We start from the raw sequence: 20,915 nt of genomic DNA, 5'->3' as shown, positions 1-20,915 counted from the left end.
TTCATGATGGGGAAAGATAAAGATAAACATCTTTCTAAGGGCTCTAGAGAAATGGGGGAGGAGAGTTCGCCACAGAAAGAGGCAAATGATAATAAAGTTCCCGGTAAGGAACATCAACCTCGTGGTTCTGGTAAGAACCAAACCGCTAAGAATCCTGGTAAGGATTCTCACCACGAAAAGACATCGTCATCTAGCCGACAATTTATCCCCCTCGTACCAGATTTTTCGGAACAGGTAAGCTCCGATTTTATTCCGGAGATTAATTCTTTGACTGCCATGTCCAGACGAGAAGTCTATGCGATGTTCGAATGGAGGTTTTTAGCCTTCAAAAATAAAATTATTAATCTCAAAACGACCTCAAATAAACAGTTTTGAATGAACCCCCATTAAATGTAATGACGGAAGATGACGATGCATGCAGTTTTCTGGGTACTGAATCGCCAGTTAAACGCCGCTCATGGCAGAGTGAGCGAACAAACACAAGTTCCAGAAACATTACACATATTCCATTTAAATGTCACTAATGAAACATCTTTGCATAGTAAGGTTGCTAATGTGGAAGAAGACGAAGAATTCGAGCAAATTCCTAAGTCATGGGACAATATGATAAGTAATGTACAAAACATCCTTGACATTGAAGTTCAAAAGCCAAAAGAGGAAGTAAGAAAATCCTTTTTGTCACAGTCCTTCGCTGGCCTTCCTACAAGTAAGAGAATGACTGATGGACCCAGTTTACCAGCTGATGGCATTATTGCTAATGCCTGGAAAGAGATTAAAAAGCCCCAGGCAAAAATAGCTTCTTTTAAAACTTGTCATAGATATCAATATAGGTGGCCAGAGAAAACTTTGACAATATTGGCAAGAGCCCTGATATTGATGCTTCAGTCAACACTTACATTTACACAAACAAAGGTTTAAAGAATGAAAAGGGTCCTCGGGAATTGTTTTCCTTTGAACGTAAGGCAAATGCTGCCTTTGCAGCTATAGATCAAAGTTTAAGATTTCAACAGAGAACAGTGTCTCATGCCTCGCAAATACTGTCTGCCCTGTCGAAGGGCTTAAAAGGTGAATCGAAATTCCTGATGATATTTTGTCACAGTTGTTGGGGGGACTAGCAAATGCTATAGTAGACATTGGTGATTTATCTGTAAGAGCTTCAGCTCGCTGTGTTCTTGCCAGACGCAACATTCATATTGATGCTATGAATACTCCAGATTCATCTGCCAAAAATGAATTATTGAAAGTGCATTTAGAGGGGGACAAACTATTTTCTGGCAAAGTTCAGGAAATCACTCACAAATCTTCAGAGATGATCAGAGACGTGCGAAAGACATCCAAGGCTTATGGTTTACAATTCAGTGGCCTGAAACGACCATTTCCTGATAAATCTGAGGTCGGCAAAGCCTCTGATAGGGAATTCAAACACTTAGACAAGCCAAATAGCTATGGTCCAACGCTAGCGTTTTAAGCAGCTCATACAGAAACACTGAAAATAACTAGAGCAGAGCTCGTGGCAAAGCCACGAGTAGGTCTTCCGTTGTTGCTGCGAGTTGAAAATATGTGATATGGTGTCAAACGATTATAATTACTAAACTTTCAGTTCTGCTTTTGTTATAAAAACGTGTTGTGATTGAAAGCCTGCATATAAAACGTGTTTTGAAAAAGAAAATAAGAAAATGTTTTAGGAAAACTATTTGTCGCACACAGTTTATGTAATCGTAACAAACATTATTTAAAAAATGAGATATTTAATGGCGAGTTAAATTTTCAGAGGGTAGCAAGCATTGTAATAAACAGTATGTACTCATGTGTCATGTCAGGAATTGTGTTGTTTTTTTTTAAACCGAACCCGTTTACAAAACACGTGACCTTTTCTCTAAGATAACTTCTTTATTTAAATATTTGTAAATTTTTGAAGACAATGTGCAATTTAGAATTGTTGCGTGCTGACGAAATTTACAGACCCTGAAACGTACTACTATACAACAACAAAAAAGCGTGCGACTTACGTGCGAAAAACGTTTCGTAATAACCGTTTAGCGTTTCGTGTGAATCGTGAAGCGTTTCGTGTAAACCGTTTAGCGTTTCGGACAAAGCGTGCAGAATTTCGGACAATGCGTTTAAATCATTTCGAGCAAAGCGTGCGAGAACCATGTGAAACGTTTATCAGATTTCATTCCGAACTCTCTGACAATTTGTTTCAAAATGGAGCCCGTGTTTTACATTACATGTACTTTAAACTGTTTGTGATTGGCAAAACTCTCTTGTAGGTATTTTCATGAAAAAAAAAATCTAGAAGAAATGATATACTTATCTTTTAACAAAATTGAATTTATTTTTAACAAACAAAAGAAAGGTATATGTATTAAAAGACGACTAATTACAGAGTACATGTATATATAACGTTTTTATACGATGTTTTAGTACTGGTACAGTTTTACCGGTAACGAATATTTGCCAGTATCGAATAATTTTTAGAAAAATTATTGGTGGAAGACAAAGTTGAGGTTTTAAAATATTCTAGCTAGGTGATTATAACACAGAAATAAATATTATATCAGTACGTGAAGTTGTTTGCCATTTGCACGATTATTTACCGAATTGTTTACAAATTAAAAATGTGGCCCAGATATGAGCTACCGGATGTTCAAAGCAGAAAAAAAGAAAGTGTGAAAACAATTAAGCCTAACTATGAAAATAAGTTTGTTATTGATCCCTATTTAGTGAATAATTAGTAAATATAATTCATTTAAAAAGATAATACATCATATCAAATAATAATGGAGCTTTGAATGAAATTACGACTTCAAATAGAACCACGTGTAGTTTTCCTAGTTACGGTTCATTGCGACAGCAGTATTATTTGGCTGCAAAAATTGATAGATATACGGGAAAAACAAAGGAAAATGGCAACTACTTATCATCAATAACTATTATAAAGTGTTTTTATGAAAATTCAATATTATAAAGTAACGGAAATGAAAACTGTTCAAGTCCAGTTTCAATTTGACCGGAAAACGGTATGATAAAAATAACGATCATATAATTTGTTTAAATGACATATTCCCACAATCGTGTTTCCTTGTTCATTTATAAGTCCATTAACATGTACCTCTAGAATATTTTTGAAATTAATTCGCCTCAAAATATTCGGTCAGAAGTGATAAAGGGCGCTTAATTCGATACTGGGAAACGAATTCGAAACTAGGAAACTGGAGGGGGTGTTGAAATTACTGTCTCCGTAATTCATCCTTTATATTTTCGGAAGTTTGATACAGTTTAGAAGGACAAAGAAACGCGATTTAAACAAAAAATAAAAACATTTGGAATTTTGATAATAAAAGTTGCATGCACGAGAAACCGCATACTGATTCGTTACCGGTAAAATGACTGTACAATATTAAAATTCGCTATGCATAAAAAATATTAAATACAGTTGGCAAAACATGATTTCTGTTGGAACAAGCCTTAATCAACTTTAACTTACACGAGCATGTTTTGATAAGCATGTATCTTTTTTTAATTTATTCACATCGATAACTCTTATTGAGACCACTCGCGGCACACATAACCTCGGACATCGGGTGAGACCTGCACCTGGCTGAACCTGTCAATCAAACTCTGTGTATTTGTTTTCATTGGATGGTCAAGCGTCTCTTTTTTTGTCAATAGCCAATGGAAAAATTAATGACTTCAAGGTAATTGGAATCAGTATCTGATGAAGCACACAATTTAAATGATAGAAAATTTATTAATTATTTGAACAAAATTAAATGTAAACATAGAAAGAAAACATACTGATCATTTCTATGAATTGCGGGAAGTAAGTTCTTTGGAATCCCGATTATAGATATTTTTACAAGTAATTATTTTAATTACTTAAACCACTGTTAACGGAAAACAAGACGTAATTAACGCACAGGGATTTGCCTACAATGTACACAGTCATGCAATAAATTATTAAGGGAATCTTTACGAATGGAACTTAATTCAAATAGATCATGAAAATCTATATACACTGAACGCCGTTATACATGTAAGGAGCGCCGGTAATATACACGAAGATTGAGTCAAAAATTTAAATCATTTTTATTTCTTGTTCTTTTCAATACAATGTTAAATTACTTTGAAAAAAATCCGAAATAGTAATTACAACTTTCTTTTTTGTTTCATCATTTGAATTTTTTCTGAGGTACATGGATATGTACAGAACATATTTATTTACGCGAATGATACGACATAGGAAAAAAATTATCGGATGTTTGTATAACATTGTTTTCTAACGAATGTGACTAATTTAATTTTAAATATTTTTCAACATTATCAATTTAAATAATATCAGATTTATTTCCTGTTTGTATTTTTACATCGTATTCTCTGAAACCAATAAAAATACTAATGTTAGAAGAAAAAATCAAATCCCGCCGAATACTGAAAAACCGATTTCAGTTTGTAATCATACGGATTTTTATTTTTGGTATTGACTATTGAGTTACGGTAACATTTTTTCTGAATGATTTTTTTATTTATATTTTATGTAGTAAAAGCACCATTCCAACTGTTACTCAATTACATAACAATTGATGACCCGGGGCTATATATGTTCTGAGCTGTGTGCGCTGAAGCGACACAAGATTCTCGGTCGCACGTGGCGATTGAATTAACACAGACTGACCGAATAAACAAACGGTTGGGAAAGTGAAACAAAATGTTACACATAAGAAGAAGCCACCAAAAATGATTTTCGACAGATCTTGATATCGTTTCGCCCCCCCCCCCCCCCCCAAAAAAAAATACAGCGCGAGCTCCTGTCAGCGGGGCGGGGGGCAGCAATGAGTTCGCTTCCATAATGAAACGAACATGTAGAAAAACTACAGAAGTGATTAATATGTGACCGACAGAATCTAATCTAAAGTTGTTTAAAACTCATGTGAATATTCTTTTAAATAATCATCGAATGCCTCAACTCAGGACATTCTTTTATCGTGCTAGCACCTACCGCAAACATGTAACATGGAACTTTGATTATAATTTGATTTGATTTTTAAACTACCTTGTACGCTATCGTATACACCAATGCTTAATCAACTGTACAAGTAAAATAAATTTATCTTTTCATCTTAAACCAAAATAATAGTTGAAAACATAATAAAATATAGTTGTGTCCGTGCAAAATGCCAAAATATGAAACATGAACGCGTGATAAGGTACAAGATCACGAACCGACCGCGGATCACTTGTCCAATCGTGCCGGATCTCCTCAGCCATGGGCGATGGATGATCATCATTTAAATGTTTAATATTTAGGGGGGGGGGGTTGTTGTTGTTGATTTAAAACATTATTTGTACAGTTTATAAAATATTTTATATAAACAAACCAATTCCATTAATTTATGTCTGACGATGTTTCCGATTTGGGTTATTATCGTTCATTAATATTCATTTACACTCAAATTTAATTAAATAAATACAAAATGGACAAACTTTTATAACATAAAATTAAAACAGTTCTTGTATTTACGACTATATTAACTCAAACACGTTCATATGCATGGAAGTGTGCGTCTCGGTGTGCGAATCTTGTGTATAAATAACTGCTATGTAGTGCAGCCGTGGCTGAGATCCTCGGCCGTGGGCGAACGATAGATTACGTAAAGGTACAACGCACAGACCCACACAGCTCAGAACCCAGTAAGCCTTGAAAATTGCAGTATAATGACCTTACTCTATCAAATAGAAGTTATTTATTTTAAACTTAAAACCCACAATTTATCTATATCTATTATTGCTTTAGATTGAGACTGACATTGCTTTTATTAATTAACTGAACGATTTCTTAATTGACACCCAATCGTTTAATCCATAAAAAAACATGTGTAATCAAAACGAAAACAATTCTTGGGTTTGCGGATAAATAAAATCATATATGAGAGACGCAACTCTCGTGTATTAGATAACCCCTGACCGCTAGGTAGTCCAGCCGCGACCATGGTGACCGATTTTCTCGGCCGCGGGCGAGGGAGAGCTTACGTAATGGTACACACCAGCTCTGATTCAAGGTAGATTTTAAATGTATGGAGTTAATAACTAAAATGTAATGCATAGATTTTTTTAAATTCCATATTTTGTGGTTTACTAGAAAAGAAAAACAATGATTTGTTTTCCAAATCCCGTTTTTAAGGGTTGAGCATTATAAGAACTTAACAACAATGACTTTAACTCCTTAAAAAAGCACGTATATTCTAAAAAAACAATTCTTATGAATTAATGCCGTTTGTATAAACCAGCATACTTTCTGCGGTTACTTTATGCCAGTTGTACGCGCAAAGACTTTCGTTAACTTGCCAAATGAAAACAGGTACATGTTAACATGTAAAGCTTTTTACACTCATACTACACAAATCACATACAAAATAACATTGTAGCGACCTTTATGAGATCCCAACAAACAACTTTTCCAGCGACAGCCATATCAAAATCCTAACCGTTTTTGAGTTATTAAGCAAACTTTTCTAGGGGCCATTGGCCCTTAATTTAAGGGGCCAGCCCTTTTTTATTGGTGTCAAATGAAAGCCCTCTATATTTTGCACAACTTTTATTCTACATGTCTTAACAAAATATTTTTCGTTTAAAAGATATAAAGGAAAATATGTCTAAATTTTCGCACTTTTTTGAATCCTGTTTTTTAACCCCCTACCTTTTCCTAAATAAAAAACGTAATCTAAAAACAAAAACAGATGTGCACAACTACAATGTCTCTGTTATTCAAATTCGTTGGATTCCCATTCCCTGCTATCATAGTCTCGGAGCCTTTGTCTGGAAACAAAAGGCCCTAAAAAATTTTAAAAGGGGAATAACTCTTTAACGGAAAGGGAATTCTAAATTTTATGAATTGCTTAAGATAGTGTTTTGTAAAGTACATTAGCCCTGAAAATTTGAGCAAAAACCGTTCAGAAATAAGCAAGATATGAAGCCTCAAAGTTCGCGTCTAGGAAGAAAAAAAAAAAAAAGAAAAATAATCTTTCCCGCACAATAATAGAAAGGTCTTCCGTTGGAAACGGAAGACCTTAAAAAGCCTGATGCATACAGACGCTCAGGTTGGGATAACCAATCAAAATCAAACTTTCAGCCATCAAAGTTCCCAAAAAAGGGAAAATATTAGATGCCCCCAGGTTCCAAAAGCCACTTTAAAAGTTGGAGGGTTACTCATTATTATTTTGTTACAAATTGGAAACAAATTTCAGACGACGGTTTCATACTCAGAGTTCTATCAGAAGGTTACAAAATAGAGTTTTTGAAAAAGCCTCCTTCGTTTTTAGGCATTTTCAGGCACACAGAAATTTCAAAGGACCCAGAAAAAAGAAACATTATTTTGGAGGAAGTAAAACCTCTCCTAGAAAAAAATGCAATAGAAATTGTAGACCCCCAAAACTCAAATGTAGGGTTTTATTTAACCATATTTATTGTACCAAAACAATCAGGGGGGTTTCAAGCAATTCTGAACTTAAGAAAATTAAACAAATTTATAAAGAATCAGCACTTCAAAATGAAAACTTTAAGGTCAGTAATTCAGTCACTAAATGCAGGAGACTGGGCCTTTTCTAAAGATCTTTCAGATGCTTATATGCAAGTACTTATCCATTCAGGAAGCAGAAAATTCCTAAGATTTGCAATAGAAGGAACAGTTTATCAGTATCGAGGACTTCCCTTTGGAATTTCTGTTGCGCCTCGCCTGTTTACCAAAAAATAGTGTCAACTTTGTTAGGCCACTTGCGTCAAAGGGGATGACATTCCCATGCTTATTTAGACGACTGGCTAATCAGAAATCAAAGTTATCAACAACTGAAGGTGGAACAACAATATATAATAGAGCAAACTCGAAGATTGGAGTTCTTGGTGAATTGGAAGAAGTATAATCTTCATTTAACCCAGAAACTCGTTTTTCTGGGTGCCCTTATAGATCTGGAAAAGTGCATGATTTTTCCTACTTTAGAACGTTACCAAGCTTTGATTTATCTTATACAAACATCAGAAAAGTTCCAAGTCAGGACATTCCTAAGATTATTGGGAATAATGAATTCTTGCATAGATTGAGTGCCCTGGGCAAGATTGCATATGAGGCCCATTCAAATGCATCTTCTGTATTACCGGGAAGTAATGGAGAAGAATATTTACTTAAAAATACCAGTTACAGATTAGTAAAGTCACACCTAGACTGATGGAAAATCAAAAACAATTTTTGCAAAGGGTTACCTCTGAAGGAAAAACCAGTCTCTCAAACCTTGGTAGCAGATGCTTCCATGACAGGTTGGGAAGTGCATCTAGGTCATATGCAGATGTCATGTGTTTGGTCAAGGGATATAGCCCTGGAACATATGAATTACTTAAAAATGATCTTTTGAAAGTGTTGAATATCAAGAAAAACTGCCAATCTTGATATTCAACACTTTCAAAAGGTACTGAGGTACCAAAAGGTGTTGGTCAAGACAGACAACACCACTGTAATGACTTACATCAACAAACAAGGAGGGACTCATTCTCAATCCCTATGTATTCTGGTCTGGAACATGTACCAGTGGACCATCAAGAACAACATTGCCTTAACTGCTCATTATATAGCTGGAAAAGCCAACATATTGGCAGATCTTCTGTCTCAAAGATCCACAATACTTCCAACAGAGTGGATGCTGAACAAAGCTGTTGTACAGACAATATTCAATATGTGGGAAAGACCACAAATAGACCTGTCTGCAACACGATGGAATTCAGACCTTTGTGTCTCCATTTCCAGACGAACTAGCACTATCAGTCGATGCTCTTAGTCTCAGTTGGCAGGGAATAGTAGGATATGCCTACCCTCCAGTAGCCCTTATTCCAAAAATATTGCAGAAATTTCAGTCATCAAACTGCATAATAATACTGATTGCCCATTTCTGGACAAGACAGCCATGGTTTTCCAGATCTAGCTCAGTTATTTAATAATAGACTACCCAATGAAACTGCCAGTGCTACAAAACTTGATCAGTCAGCAAAAAGGCAGGTTTCATCGTCCAAATGTAGAAATGTTAAAGCTGACAGCATAGGAAATTTATAATCTAAACCTCTACCTAAATTGATATCACATTTAACAACTGTTTAATTACAAAATAGGACAGGTGCCCATATGGATCCATGTCATACTGGCATGGGGTACAGTAATTGTATTGGAGTAAGTTTTAGCTCACCTGAGCCGGAGGTTCAAGTGAGCTTTTCTGATCAAAATTTGTCCATTGTCTGTTGTTGTTGGCATCATTGGCATCGTTGTAAAATTTTCACATTTACATCTTCTTCTCAAGAACCACTGGGCTGATTTCAACTAAACTTGGCACAAAGAATCACTTGGTGAAGAGGATTCAAGTTTGTTCAAATGAAGGCCACACCCTCTTTAAAGGGGAGATAATTTAGAATTATTGAAAATTTGTTGGTATTTTTCAAAAATCTTCTTCTCAAAAACAATATGGTAAAAAAAGCTGGAACTTGTGTGGAAGCATCCTCAAGTAGTGTGGATTCAAGTTTGCTCAAATCATGGTCCCTGGGGATAGGGTGAGGCCACATTGGGGGGGTCAAGATTTACATAGGAATATATTGAGAAAATCTTTAAAAATCTTCTCAAAAACTATTAGGCCTGAAAAGCTGAAACTTGTGTGGAAGCATTCTTGGGTAGTGTATATTCAGGTTTGTTCAAATCATGGTCCACTGGGGAAGGACGGGACCACAATGGGGGGATGAATTTTTACATAGGAATATATAGAGAAAATCTTTAAAAATCTTCTCAAAAACTATAGAGCCAGAAAAGCTTAAATTTGTGTTGAGGCATCCTTGATCAGGTCGAGTAGATTCAAGTTTATTTAAATTATAATCCCTGGTGGTAGGGTGGGACCACAATAGGGGGAATGAAGTTTTACATAATATATAGAGAAAAACTTTTAAAATCTTCTTTTCAAAAACCATATGGCCAGAAAAGCTTAAACTTAGATGGAAGCATATAGGGTAGATTCAAGTTTCTTCAAACACTAGGGTATGGTGGGGCCACAAGGGGGGGGGGGTGGGTTAAATTTTTACGAAGGAAGATGTAGAGAAAAATCTTTATAAAAATCTATTGGAAAAGCATTCAGCTTAAAAAGGTGAAATGTGTGTGAAAGCACAGGTTATGTAGATTAAGGCTTGATCAAACCATAATTCCCTGGAGAAAACTCGGGCCACAAAGGGGGATTTTTATTTGGGAATAGAAAAAAAATCCTTTAATATAGGAATAGAGAAAAATCCTCTCACAAATACTTATACAAAAAAGGGGCTTGGTATTTATAGTAAAAATCTGTGGAAAAAAATCAGCAGATTTTTTTTACTTTTTAATACTGTAATGCTGATTTGAAATGCTGATTTGATAAGAGTTATGGCTATTGTTGCTAAGGTGAGCGATGTGGCCCCTGGGCTTCTTGTAATTGCTTGTAGTGATTTTTTTTTTCAAAATTTTAAACAGTTTAAACAGTTTTAAATTAATTCAATATTGTTTGTAAATTCTATCTGCAGTGGAAGATCCTCCAAAAGACAATGAAGACCACCAGCTGCTCCCTGAATATGCTGACGGTATTTAAATCTTTACCTAAATTGATATCACATTTAATAACTGTTTAAGTTACATATAAGGGCAGATCAAATTTAACATCTGTTTAAGTTGCAAATTAAGACAGGTGCCCATATAGGTCCTGTCATACTGGCATGAGGTACGATAATTGTAATTTTTAGCTCACCTGAGCTGAAAGCTCAAGTGAGCATTCCTGATCACTTTTTGTCAGCCTTCAGTCTGTCTGTGAACTTTTTACATTTTCGACTTCTTCTCCATAACCCCTTGGCCAAATTCAACCAAACTTTGTACAAAGCATCATTATGAGATAATTAGGAATTATTGAAAATTTGTTGGTATCTTTCAAAAATCTTCTTCTCAAAAACCATTTGGCTAGAAAAGCTGAAACTTGTGTGGAAACATGCCCAGGTAGTGTAGATTAAAGTTTGCTCAAATCATGATCCTCATGGATAGGGTGAGGCGACAGTTGGGGGTTGAATTTTTACATAGGAGTATCTAGAGAAAAATCTTTAAAAATCTTCTGAAAAACCAATGGCTAGAAAAGCTAAAACTTAGGTGGAAGTATCCCCAGGTAGTGTAGATTCATGATTGTTCAAATCATGAACCCTGGGGGTAGGGTTGGGTCACAGTCCGGGGCGGGTCGAATTTTTACACAGGTGTAATATATAGAAAAAAATGTTTTAAATATTCTTCTCAAAAACCAATGGACCAGGAATGCTGTTGCTTGTGTGAAAGTATCTCCATGTAGAAGAGATTTTCAAGTTAGTTAACGTCATGATACCTGGGGTAGGGTGGGGGCAATACTGGAAGCTCAAAGTGTTACATAGGAATTTAAAGAGAATTTTTTTTTTTAAATCCTCTTATACTTAGGGAGCAAACAAGGGCAAAATTTTTATTTAAATTTGATAAGAAGCATGTCAATAAAATAAATAAAAATAAAACATCTAAAATTTGTAAAAACTTATCCAATTTGCCAAATTTAATTGATCTGATACATTTATACATTTTAAACATTAAATTTTTTGTAATTCTGTAAGTCAAATGAAAAATAAAATCAGTCCATGTACTTCTGTGTATTTTGGAGGTATTAGTGCAACCCTTTGACCCAATTACAACCGCTATGTAGTGGATCTGTTTAATTTTGAATACAACTGTAAACAAACGGTGTTCTGATTATTGGCAGTATTGTTAATTAATTACAGGTTTCAACTTATAGTGGTAATATCAGCATGAAAAGTAATAAACATTGGTTGTAATTTTCAATGCACAGTATCACCCGTTTTTATAACACATGAAGATAAAACAGTCGCAAGTTACAATTCACAATAGGGGTAAACTGAGCTTTTGAAAGCGTCTTGTAAATTTGATAATTAATATCATTTATTCCCTTTGGGTTTAATAAACACAATTGTTAACTCAGAATACAAAGTAAGTCGCCCCCTAGGTTGGTCACTGTATAATAATACTTTAGGCCTAGTTATTGTATGGATATTGCTGTACAATAAAATGTTATCTGTCACGTGACTGAATTTAGCGCTTATCGATGATATAAACTAACTATCGATTGTCCCCGACCTGTTGCCTTCATCGATGATTTTTCGATAGTCGGCGACTATCGTAACAACACTAGAGATTGCTATCCTTAAATATCACATTTCTTAAATCTTCAAGTTCTAAATTTTTATATTGCATAATCTGTTAGATATTTTCATTTTTTATTTTCATAGTTTTTCTCATTCTTAAAAAATTGTTTGGCAAAATTCGAATTTAATACGAGGCTCAATGTGGTTTTTTGAAGTGGAGTAAAAATTATGAAATTTATGACCCCTGCCCCCTGAGAGGTGGGGCTAAAACCATCAAAGTTAATGCGACCTTTAAAAAATGTTCTTCTTTACTCCTGGACATCAAGCAGTTGCTGGCATGATTGTAATAAACATTGAGCTCTTTAACTAAATTGTGAACTTCTTGGCCCCTGGGTCAGGGGTTCTGGATTTAGGGCAGGGCCCTAATGATTATTTAGTGAAAATACATTAATTCTTTAAAAATCTTCTCTGCTCCTGGGTAAGCCCATAAACTTAGTACATAAATATTAGGAGGAAGAGTGCCTCTTCCAAAATATGAATTTCATGGCCCCTGGGGTTCTGGTGTTAGGGTGGGGCTCTAATGATTTTATAGAGAAAATGCATTAATTCTTCAAAAATTTTCTCCTCTGCTCCTGGATAGTAATAAGCAAATGAACTTAGTCCATAGTTATGATGAGGAAGAGTGCCTCTTCCAAAATTGTGAATTTCATGGCCTCCTGGGTCAAGGGTTCTGGTTTTAGAGCAGGGCTCTATTGATTATATAGGGTAGGTTGTCTAATTAGGGTCTTCCGTTTCCAACGGAAGACCCTCTTGTTATTCTATTGTTTCTTTTTATTAGGGTCTTCCGTTTTCAACGGAAGACCCTCTTGTTATTCTTCGGTTTCTTTTTATTATTATTATTATTATTCTTTTTCTTTTCTTCTGACTCCTTTTTTGCCTCATAACTCAAAAGATTTTTAACCGATTTTGATGAAATTTTCAGAGATTTTTGCAAGTTGGCGTCCCTCAAAAATGTAAAAGTTTTAAAGAGAACGTCACCTCCGTTTTTACGTGACGTCATTTTTAAAAAATTCAAAAAGTCATTTTGTCCCGGACTTTTCTCAAAAATGCTTTAAGATAGAGGCTTGAAATTTTCAATGGCTATGATTTGATCGATTTACCTCTGTAATAAGGCTCGAAATGAAAATCTATCACTTCCGGTCGAAACCGGAAGTAAAACAAATTTTTTGAAAAAATGAATTTTCCGATCAAATCAAAAACGAATATGTGTTTTGTAGAGCTTATTAAGCTGATTCTAACACTAAAAGCCGTTTTAAAATCGGACGATGCATTACAGAGATATCGGTGTTTAAAAATTGATTTTTCCGGAAATTTTGATTCCACGTCCTTGGTTTAAAAAATAGCAAAAGGTTTATCGTAAAGTTAACTCGTACCGAAAATTATTGTTAAGTTGTACTTAAAACATTCGGATTTTTTTTGTTAAGTCGTTCTTGAAATCGGAAAAGTTTTTGTTAAGTTGTACTTAAAATCATTCGTATTTTGTTAAGTCGTACCAGGAATTTCGATTTTTTTCATTTTTTTATTTTAGTTACTCTTTATGTTAGTTAAAGAGCTCTGCTTCTTACAGGAACTTCCAGCTTTACTTCCGACATAAACGGAAGACCCACTCGTTGCTTTGCAACGAGCTTTGCTCTAGTTATTATTATTATTATTCTTTTTCTTTTCTTCTGACTCCTTTTTCGCTTCATAACTCAAAAAGTTTTTAACCGATTTTGATGAAATTTTCAGAGATGTTTGCAAGTTGGCGTCCCTCAAAAATGTTAAAGTTTTATAAAGAACGTCACCTCCATTTTGACGTGACGTCATTTTTAAAAATTTCAAAAAGTCATTTTGTCCCGGACTTTTCTCAAAAACGCTTTAAGAAAGAGGCTTGAAAATTTCAATGGTGATGATTTGGTCGATTTACCTCTGTAATAAGGTTGGAAATGAAAATCTGTCACTTCCGGCCGAAACCGGAAGTGAAACAAATTTTTCGAAAAAATGAATTTTCTGATCAAATGAAAAATGAATATGTGTTTTGTAGAGCTTATGAAGCTGAATCTAACACTGAAAGCCGTTTTAAAATCGGACGATGCATTACAGAGATATCGGGGTTTAAAAATTGATTTTTCCGGAAATTTTGATTCCGCGTCCTTGGTTTAAAAATAGCATAATGTTTATCGTAAAGTTAACTCCTACCAAAAATAATTGTTAAGTCGTACTTGAACAATTCGGATTTTTTTGTTAAGTTGTTCTTGAAATCGGAAAGGTGTTTGTTAAGTCGTACTTAAAATCATTCGTATTTTGGTAAGTCGTACCAGGAATAATTCGATTTTTTTATCTTTTCATTTTAGTTACTCTTGTTATTGGTTTAAGAGCTCTGCTTCTTACAGGAACTTCCAGCTTTACTTCCGACATTAACGGAAGACCCACTCGTTGCCTTGCAACGAGCTTTGCTCTAGTTATTATACTTTTTCTTTTTTTTTCTGACTCCTTCTCGGCTTTATAACTCAAATAGTTTCCAACCGATTTTGATGAAATTTTCAGAGATAATGTAGAACTATAATCCCTCAAAGATGTTTAAGTTTTCTTGACAACGTCACTTCCGTTTTTACGTTACGTCATTTTTAAAATTTTCAAAAAGTCATTTTGTCCGCTGCGTTTCTCAAAAACGCTTTAAGATAGAGGCTTGAAATTTTCAATGGTTATGATTTGGTCGATTAACCTCTGTAATAAGGCTCGAAATGAAAATCTGTCACTTCTGGTCGAAACCGGAAGTGAAACAAATTTTTCGAAAAAATGAATTTTCTGATCAAATCAAAAACGAATATGTGTTTTGTAGAACTTATTAAGCTGAATCTAACACTAAAAGCCGTTTTTGAATCGGACAATGCATAACAGAGATATCGGGGTTTAAAAATTGATTTTTCCGGAAATGTTGATTCCGCTTCCTTGGTTTAAAAAATAGCGTCATGTTCAAAGTAAAGTTAACTCGTACCAAAATTAATTGTTAAGTCGTACTTGAACACATTCGGATTTTTTTTGTTAAGTCGTTCTTGAAATCGGAAATGTTTTTGTTAAGTCGTACTTAAAATCATTCGTATTTTGTTAAGTCGTACCAGGAGTAATTCGATTTTTTCATCTTTTTATTTGCGTTACTCTTGTTGTTGGTTTAAGAGCTCTGCTTCTTACAGGAACTTCCAGCTTTACTTCCGACATTAACGGAAGACCCACTCGTTGCTTTGCAACGAGCTTTGCTCTAGTTTAGTTTATTTTTTTGTACTTAAGATTTGTTCAGTTATATCACTGTATGTTATGCTACAATTTTTAATAATTCTTTTAGAATTTAGAAAGTTATTGGATTAAACAATCCCAGAATATTAAAAATGATTTCATTAGCCATGTAATTATAATGCACATGAATATACATTGCAAAATCCACACTGCAGTTATTCAGGTGACCGATAAGGCCCATGGGCTTCTTGTTATTCAATAACATCGTTGTACATGTATTAATTACAGGAAAAATATGACTTTAATAATCGAGGAATTGTTTACACAAAATTTCCAAAAGTATTCAATTATTAATTTGAAATTTTCTATTTATCGTGCCCATGCCTGTTGACTTTTTGCAGTAGAATATTTTACTCATTATTGTTTGGATCATAATTTAAATTGAATTCTACATGTTTAACATTTACTTACAAATATCCAGTGAACTTTATGTTCTTTTTAAAAAAAAAAATCATGATTAATCATGTATTGCATGCAAAATTATCTGACTGATAACAGTTACATTCATGTCCCAAATAAATTTATGTACCAATGAATTTTAAAATATCATTTCAGTCACCGAACTGCTGAACGAAAGCATCAGTGAAAGTTGTCCTATCAATACAAGTGTTGAAGATAAAACTCCTAAGCAAGAGGTAAAGTTGTTATAAATATACTTTCACAATACTTTAAATATTTTATTGGGTATATACATATGTATTTACTATAGGAATGAATTTAATGGCTACTAACAGAGTTTATACAAAATAAACTGGTTTGGAAAGTTTATGCTTTATCCGAGAATAAATTCCGTAGCTAGCCTATTATTTAATTCCTCATGATGCATTTTTAATTTGATTTTAATCAACTCTCCTATGCAGTTACTCTGGCAAACCGAAAGTGATACAGTGTTTGGATCTAAGCACAAATTATCACCGCTGACAATACTTAGTTTTTGAAAATAATAGAAAAATTTGATGTAATGTATGCTGAAGCATTGTTTTTCAAGGCAACTAATCAATAAACACTTTGAAAATAGTCAGATTTTATAAAATACATGTACGAACAACTAAGATATTTTTATAGTCTCATGTATTCCTATGCCAGAGTTTAATATAACCTCGTTCAACCAAACGCTCGGCTGTGTCCGTAAATCTCCAACAAGCAGAGAGGATTCTTGCTTGTCGGAGATTAACGGAGACAGCCGAGCGTATGGTTGAACGAGACTAGAGTTCGATATCAATAGTGCTTGGATCCATACAATTTTCAGAATTGCTTCGATTACTTATTCATAGTTTGAAATCTATCTTTAGATATTACACAACTAATTCATATGGGGTTTCTCGAAATTCTTGTAGGAAAAGTCTAAAATTCATATAATAATAAGTGCGTAATTCAAATAGAGACTAGAAACTAATTGCCATGCAAAATAAGTTGATTTTAAAATAAATTAATGATAATCGATTAAATCAACTCCCGTAAGTACTTCAGTACTTTGATTTTATCATTAAGAACAGAAAATAAGATGAATTTACCTCATAGTAACAACAAAATGTAAAAAATTTAAACATAACGTCAAAGAGCAAAAAAAAATTATACAAAGGTTAATTTCTACAGCACACATAGAAATTATATATATCTCAGATATTGATCTTTTCACCATCTAAGTTGTCAGTATATTAAACTCTCTGAATTTGTTTTGTTTTTAGCTCACCTGAGCCAAAGGCTCAAGTGAGCTTTTCTGATCAAAATTTGTTTATTGTCTGTTGTTGTTGGCATCATTGGCATCGTCGTAAAATTTTCACATTTACATCTTCTCAAGAACCACTGGGCAGATTTCAACCAAATTTGGCACAAAGCACAAATCTTCTTCACAAAAACTATTTGGCCAGAAAAGCTTAAACTTTTGTGGTAGCATCCTCAGGTAGTATAGATTCAAGTTTGTTCAAATCATGGTCCCCGGGGGTAGGGTGGGGCCACAATAGGGGGATCAAGTTTTACATAGGAATATATAGAGAAAATCTTTAAAAATCTTCTTCTCAAAAACTATTTTGGCCAGAAAAGCTCAAATTAAAATGGAAGCATCCTCAGGTTGTGTAGATTCAAGTTTGTTCAAATCATGGTCCCCGGGGGTAGGGTTGGGCCACAACAGGGGGATCAAGTTTTACATAGGAATATATAGAGAAAATCTATAAAATCTTCTTCTCAAAAAATGTTAGGCCATATAAGCTCAAATTAAAATGAAAGCATCCTCAGGTAGTGTAGATTCAAGTTTGTTCAAATCATAGTCCCTGGGGGTAGGGAGGGGCCACAATAGGGGGATAAAGTTTACATAGGAATATATAGAGAAAATCTTTAAAAAATCTTCTTCTCAAAAACTATTGGGCCAGAAAATATAAAATTAAAATGAAAGCATCTTCAGGTAGTGTAGATTCAAGTTTGTTCAAATCATAGTCCCTGGGGGTATGGCGGGGCAACAATGAGGGAATGGATTTTTACATAGGAATATATAGAGAATATCTTTAAAAATCTTCTTCTAAAAAAATATTAGGCCAGGAAAGCTCAAATATGAGTGGAAGCATCCTCAAGTAGTAAAGATTCACGTTTGTTCAAATCATTGTCCCCAAGGGTATGGCGGTGCCACAATGGGGGAATGGATTTTTATATAGTAATACATGTATAAAGAGAAAATCTTTAAAAATCTTTTTCTAAAAACTATTAGGCCAGAAAAGCTCAAATGTGACTGGAAGCATCCTCAGATAATGTAGATTCAAGTTTGTTCAAATCATGGTCCAGGGGTAGGGTGGGGCCACAATTTGGGTATGAATTTTTATACAGGAATATTGAGAGAAAATCTTAAAATTTTTTTTTTTTAAACTACCGGTATTAGGCTAGGAAAGCTCAAATTGGCGTGTAAGCATCCTTAGATAGTGTAGATTCAAGTTTGTTCAAATCATGGTCCCTGGGGGTAGGGCGGGGCCACAATGGGGGATACATTTTTATATAGAGAGAAAATCTTTAAAAAGCTTTTTCTGAAAACTATTAGGCCAGGAAAGCCCAAATTTGAGTGGAAGCATCCCCAGGTCGTATGGATTCAAGTTTGTTTAAATCATAGTCCCGGGGTACAGTGAGGCCACAATGGGGGATGAATTTTTATATAGGAATATATAGAGAAAATCTTTTAAAATCTTCTTTTTAAAAACTATTTGGCCAGAAAAGCTGAAACTTGTGTAGAGGCACCCTCGGTAGTGTATAAATTCAAGTTTGCAAAATCATAGTCCCTGGAGGTAGTGCGGGGCCACAATGGCGGGTTGAATTTTTACATAGGAATATATAGAGAAAATTTTTAAAAATATTCTGGGAAAGTTTCAGTCCAAAACTCAGTACTTTGTTTGAAACCTCAGGTTATGCAGATTTAAGTTTAATGAAACCATGATTCCCTAGAGAAAAGTGGGGCCACAAAATGGGAGGGGGGAGGTATATAGGATTAGAGAAAAATCTTCTTAGAGGTACAACAACAAAAGGGGCTTGATATTTACCAAAAAAAGAGGTGGATAAAAATTGGCAGATTTTCAATTTTTTTTTTAGCAAAATCTACTGTACTTAGTTGTAAAGATATTTTGATTTTGATACTGTAATGCTAATTTGATCAGAGTTAAGGCTCAGGTGAGCAATGTGGCCCTGGGCCTCTTGTTTTATTCTAATATATATTATTTAATATACGACTGTTGGTACAAAAATTCAAATCATTGATATCATTTTATAAATCTATATAAAAGAAATTGTCAGTTCGACGCCTTTGTGGCCGTTCCGGCCTTTGATTTAATCTAACATTTTTTTTTTATATTAGTTCATTCGGTGCAGAGACAGAGAGCATCTTACAGAGTTGTGGCAAAATGGACAGGTGGCCTTTGGAACTGTTTGCAGAGTGCGTAGGAGAAGTCTTTTTTGTAATTATTCCCATTATTTTATGTTTTTGGACATCTGGCCACTGGCAGATAGTTTTGACATTGTACATTTAGCTAAAACCTACAGTTTGAAGATAATTTGTAAAATCATTAATGTTAGTTGTGCAAATGGAAGCAATTCTTTATTTGATTTTCAAAATGGTTTAGAGATTGAATGTTTGAATTCCCCCGTTAGTAATAATCAGAAAAAAGAAATGGTGCGTAGGTTGTTTGAAGTTTTATCTTGTCCATATCTAAACTATAGTTTGACATCGGAAGATGGTTTTTACTGTGAATCTCTCATTAGTTACATAAAAACTGGGGATAAAACATTTTTTGAAGTAACCGGTTTTCGAGAGCATTATCCTGTTAAGGGTCCTATAATAATTCATTCTGTAAACTTGTTTGCTTATTTAACTTCATTAGGTATTAATGCTTTTAGAGTGCTAAAAAATAATGAATACGATGTCATAAATGCTAATAATGAATTCGAAATTATTTTATGGCTTCTATCCAGAGTTTCGTTTGCAATTGTAAATAGTCATATTGAAAATAATGATAATTATCTTTATCATTATTATTATCAGAATTATATTGAAAATAATGATAATGATGATAATAACAATAATAGTTTCAATAATAATAATAATAATGGGGATAAAACTGATATTTGATGAAAAGAATTCATAATATAATTGATAATATTAATAGTACTATAATGGGGATCCAACTGATAGGTGATAAAAAAATAATAACAATAATGATATTAGTAATGATATATGCAATAAGAATTTTAATGATGTAATAATAATGTAAAATAAGATATTCTTTATTACTTTCATATCAGTGGAGAGTATTTATGTACATAAACATCAGTGAAAAATTAAACTATAAAGTGATAAAAAATTATTTTGTAGTTGAGATTTATGAAATAATCCGTATTACATAATCCTGTACATTTATTGTTTGCTTTCTTGATATATGAAAATATTTGAAATAAATAATGGAAAATTGTATTAAATTTGTTTCCTTGCTTTATATCTACAGTTATTAACATATTTCTCTATATTTCATCTGTCTTTTAGAAAATCCCATGTATTACAACTTACTTTAAAGACATTTCCTATGTTTTGACATTTAATAGTGTCTGCTATGGCTATTTATATAAGTATCACTAATTGTGCTCTCATAATGATTACTTAATATGTATTATGTAGGTTGCTCTTGCAATTCTGCATCATGTTAATCGAATTGCTTTGATAAAATTTAAAATTTTCAACAATTTTGTATTCATTTAAAGACGACGGACCCAATTCAAGACTTCACACCTCTGTGCAGAAATTTGCGCATATGCTATGAATATGACTGTCCTAATATCGCGTACATCAGAATAAGAAAAAATAATAAATTTTTCTTTCTATTAAACATAATTTGTGATGCCAAAATATT

The 20,915-nt window shown here is 33.8% G+C and overlaps 1 protein-coding gene across 5 annotated transcripts in view; it reads left to right on the top strand.

Moving 5' to 3' along the window:
* Positions 1-20,711, top strand: part of LOC105320551 (uncharacterized) — a 30,797-nt gene extending 10,086 nt beyond the window's left edge. For 3 of the 5 annotated variants that reach the window (XM_066073034.1, XM_066073035.1, XM_066073033.1), the window contains 3 exons: positions 10,570-10,626; positions 16,096-16,175; positions 19,370-20,706. In XM_066073034.1, the coding sequence (XP_065929106.1) occupies positions 10,570-10,626; positions 16,096-16,175; positions 19,370-20,140 (908 nt within the window). In that variant the 3' untranslated portion in view covers positions 20,141-20,706. Of the gene's footprint in view, positions 1-10,569; positions 10,627-16,095; positions 16,176-19,369 lie in introns of all 5 variants that reach the window. The other 2 variants (XM_066073036.1, XM_066073037.1) reach the window with 2 other exon arrangements.
* Positions 20,712-20,915: the final 204 nt, after the last annotated feature.

This window comes from Magallana gigas, chromosome 10 (assembly GCF_963853765.1).
Source record: "Magallana gigas chromosome 10, xbMagGiga1.1, whole genome shotgun sequence".
NCBI classification, from domain to species: domain Eukaryota; kingdom Metazoa; phylum Mollusca; class Bivalvia; order Ostreida; family Ostreidae; genus Magallana; species Magallana gigas.
Note: the sequence above shows the minus strand (reverse complement) of the source record. Positions and strands in the feature narration are given on the sequence as shown.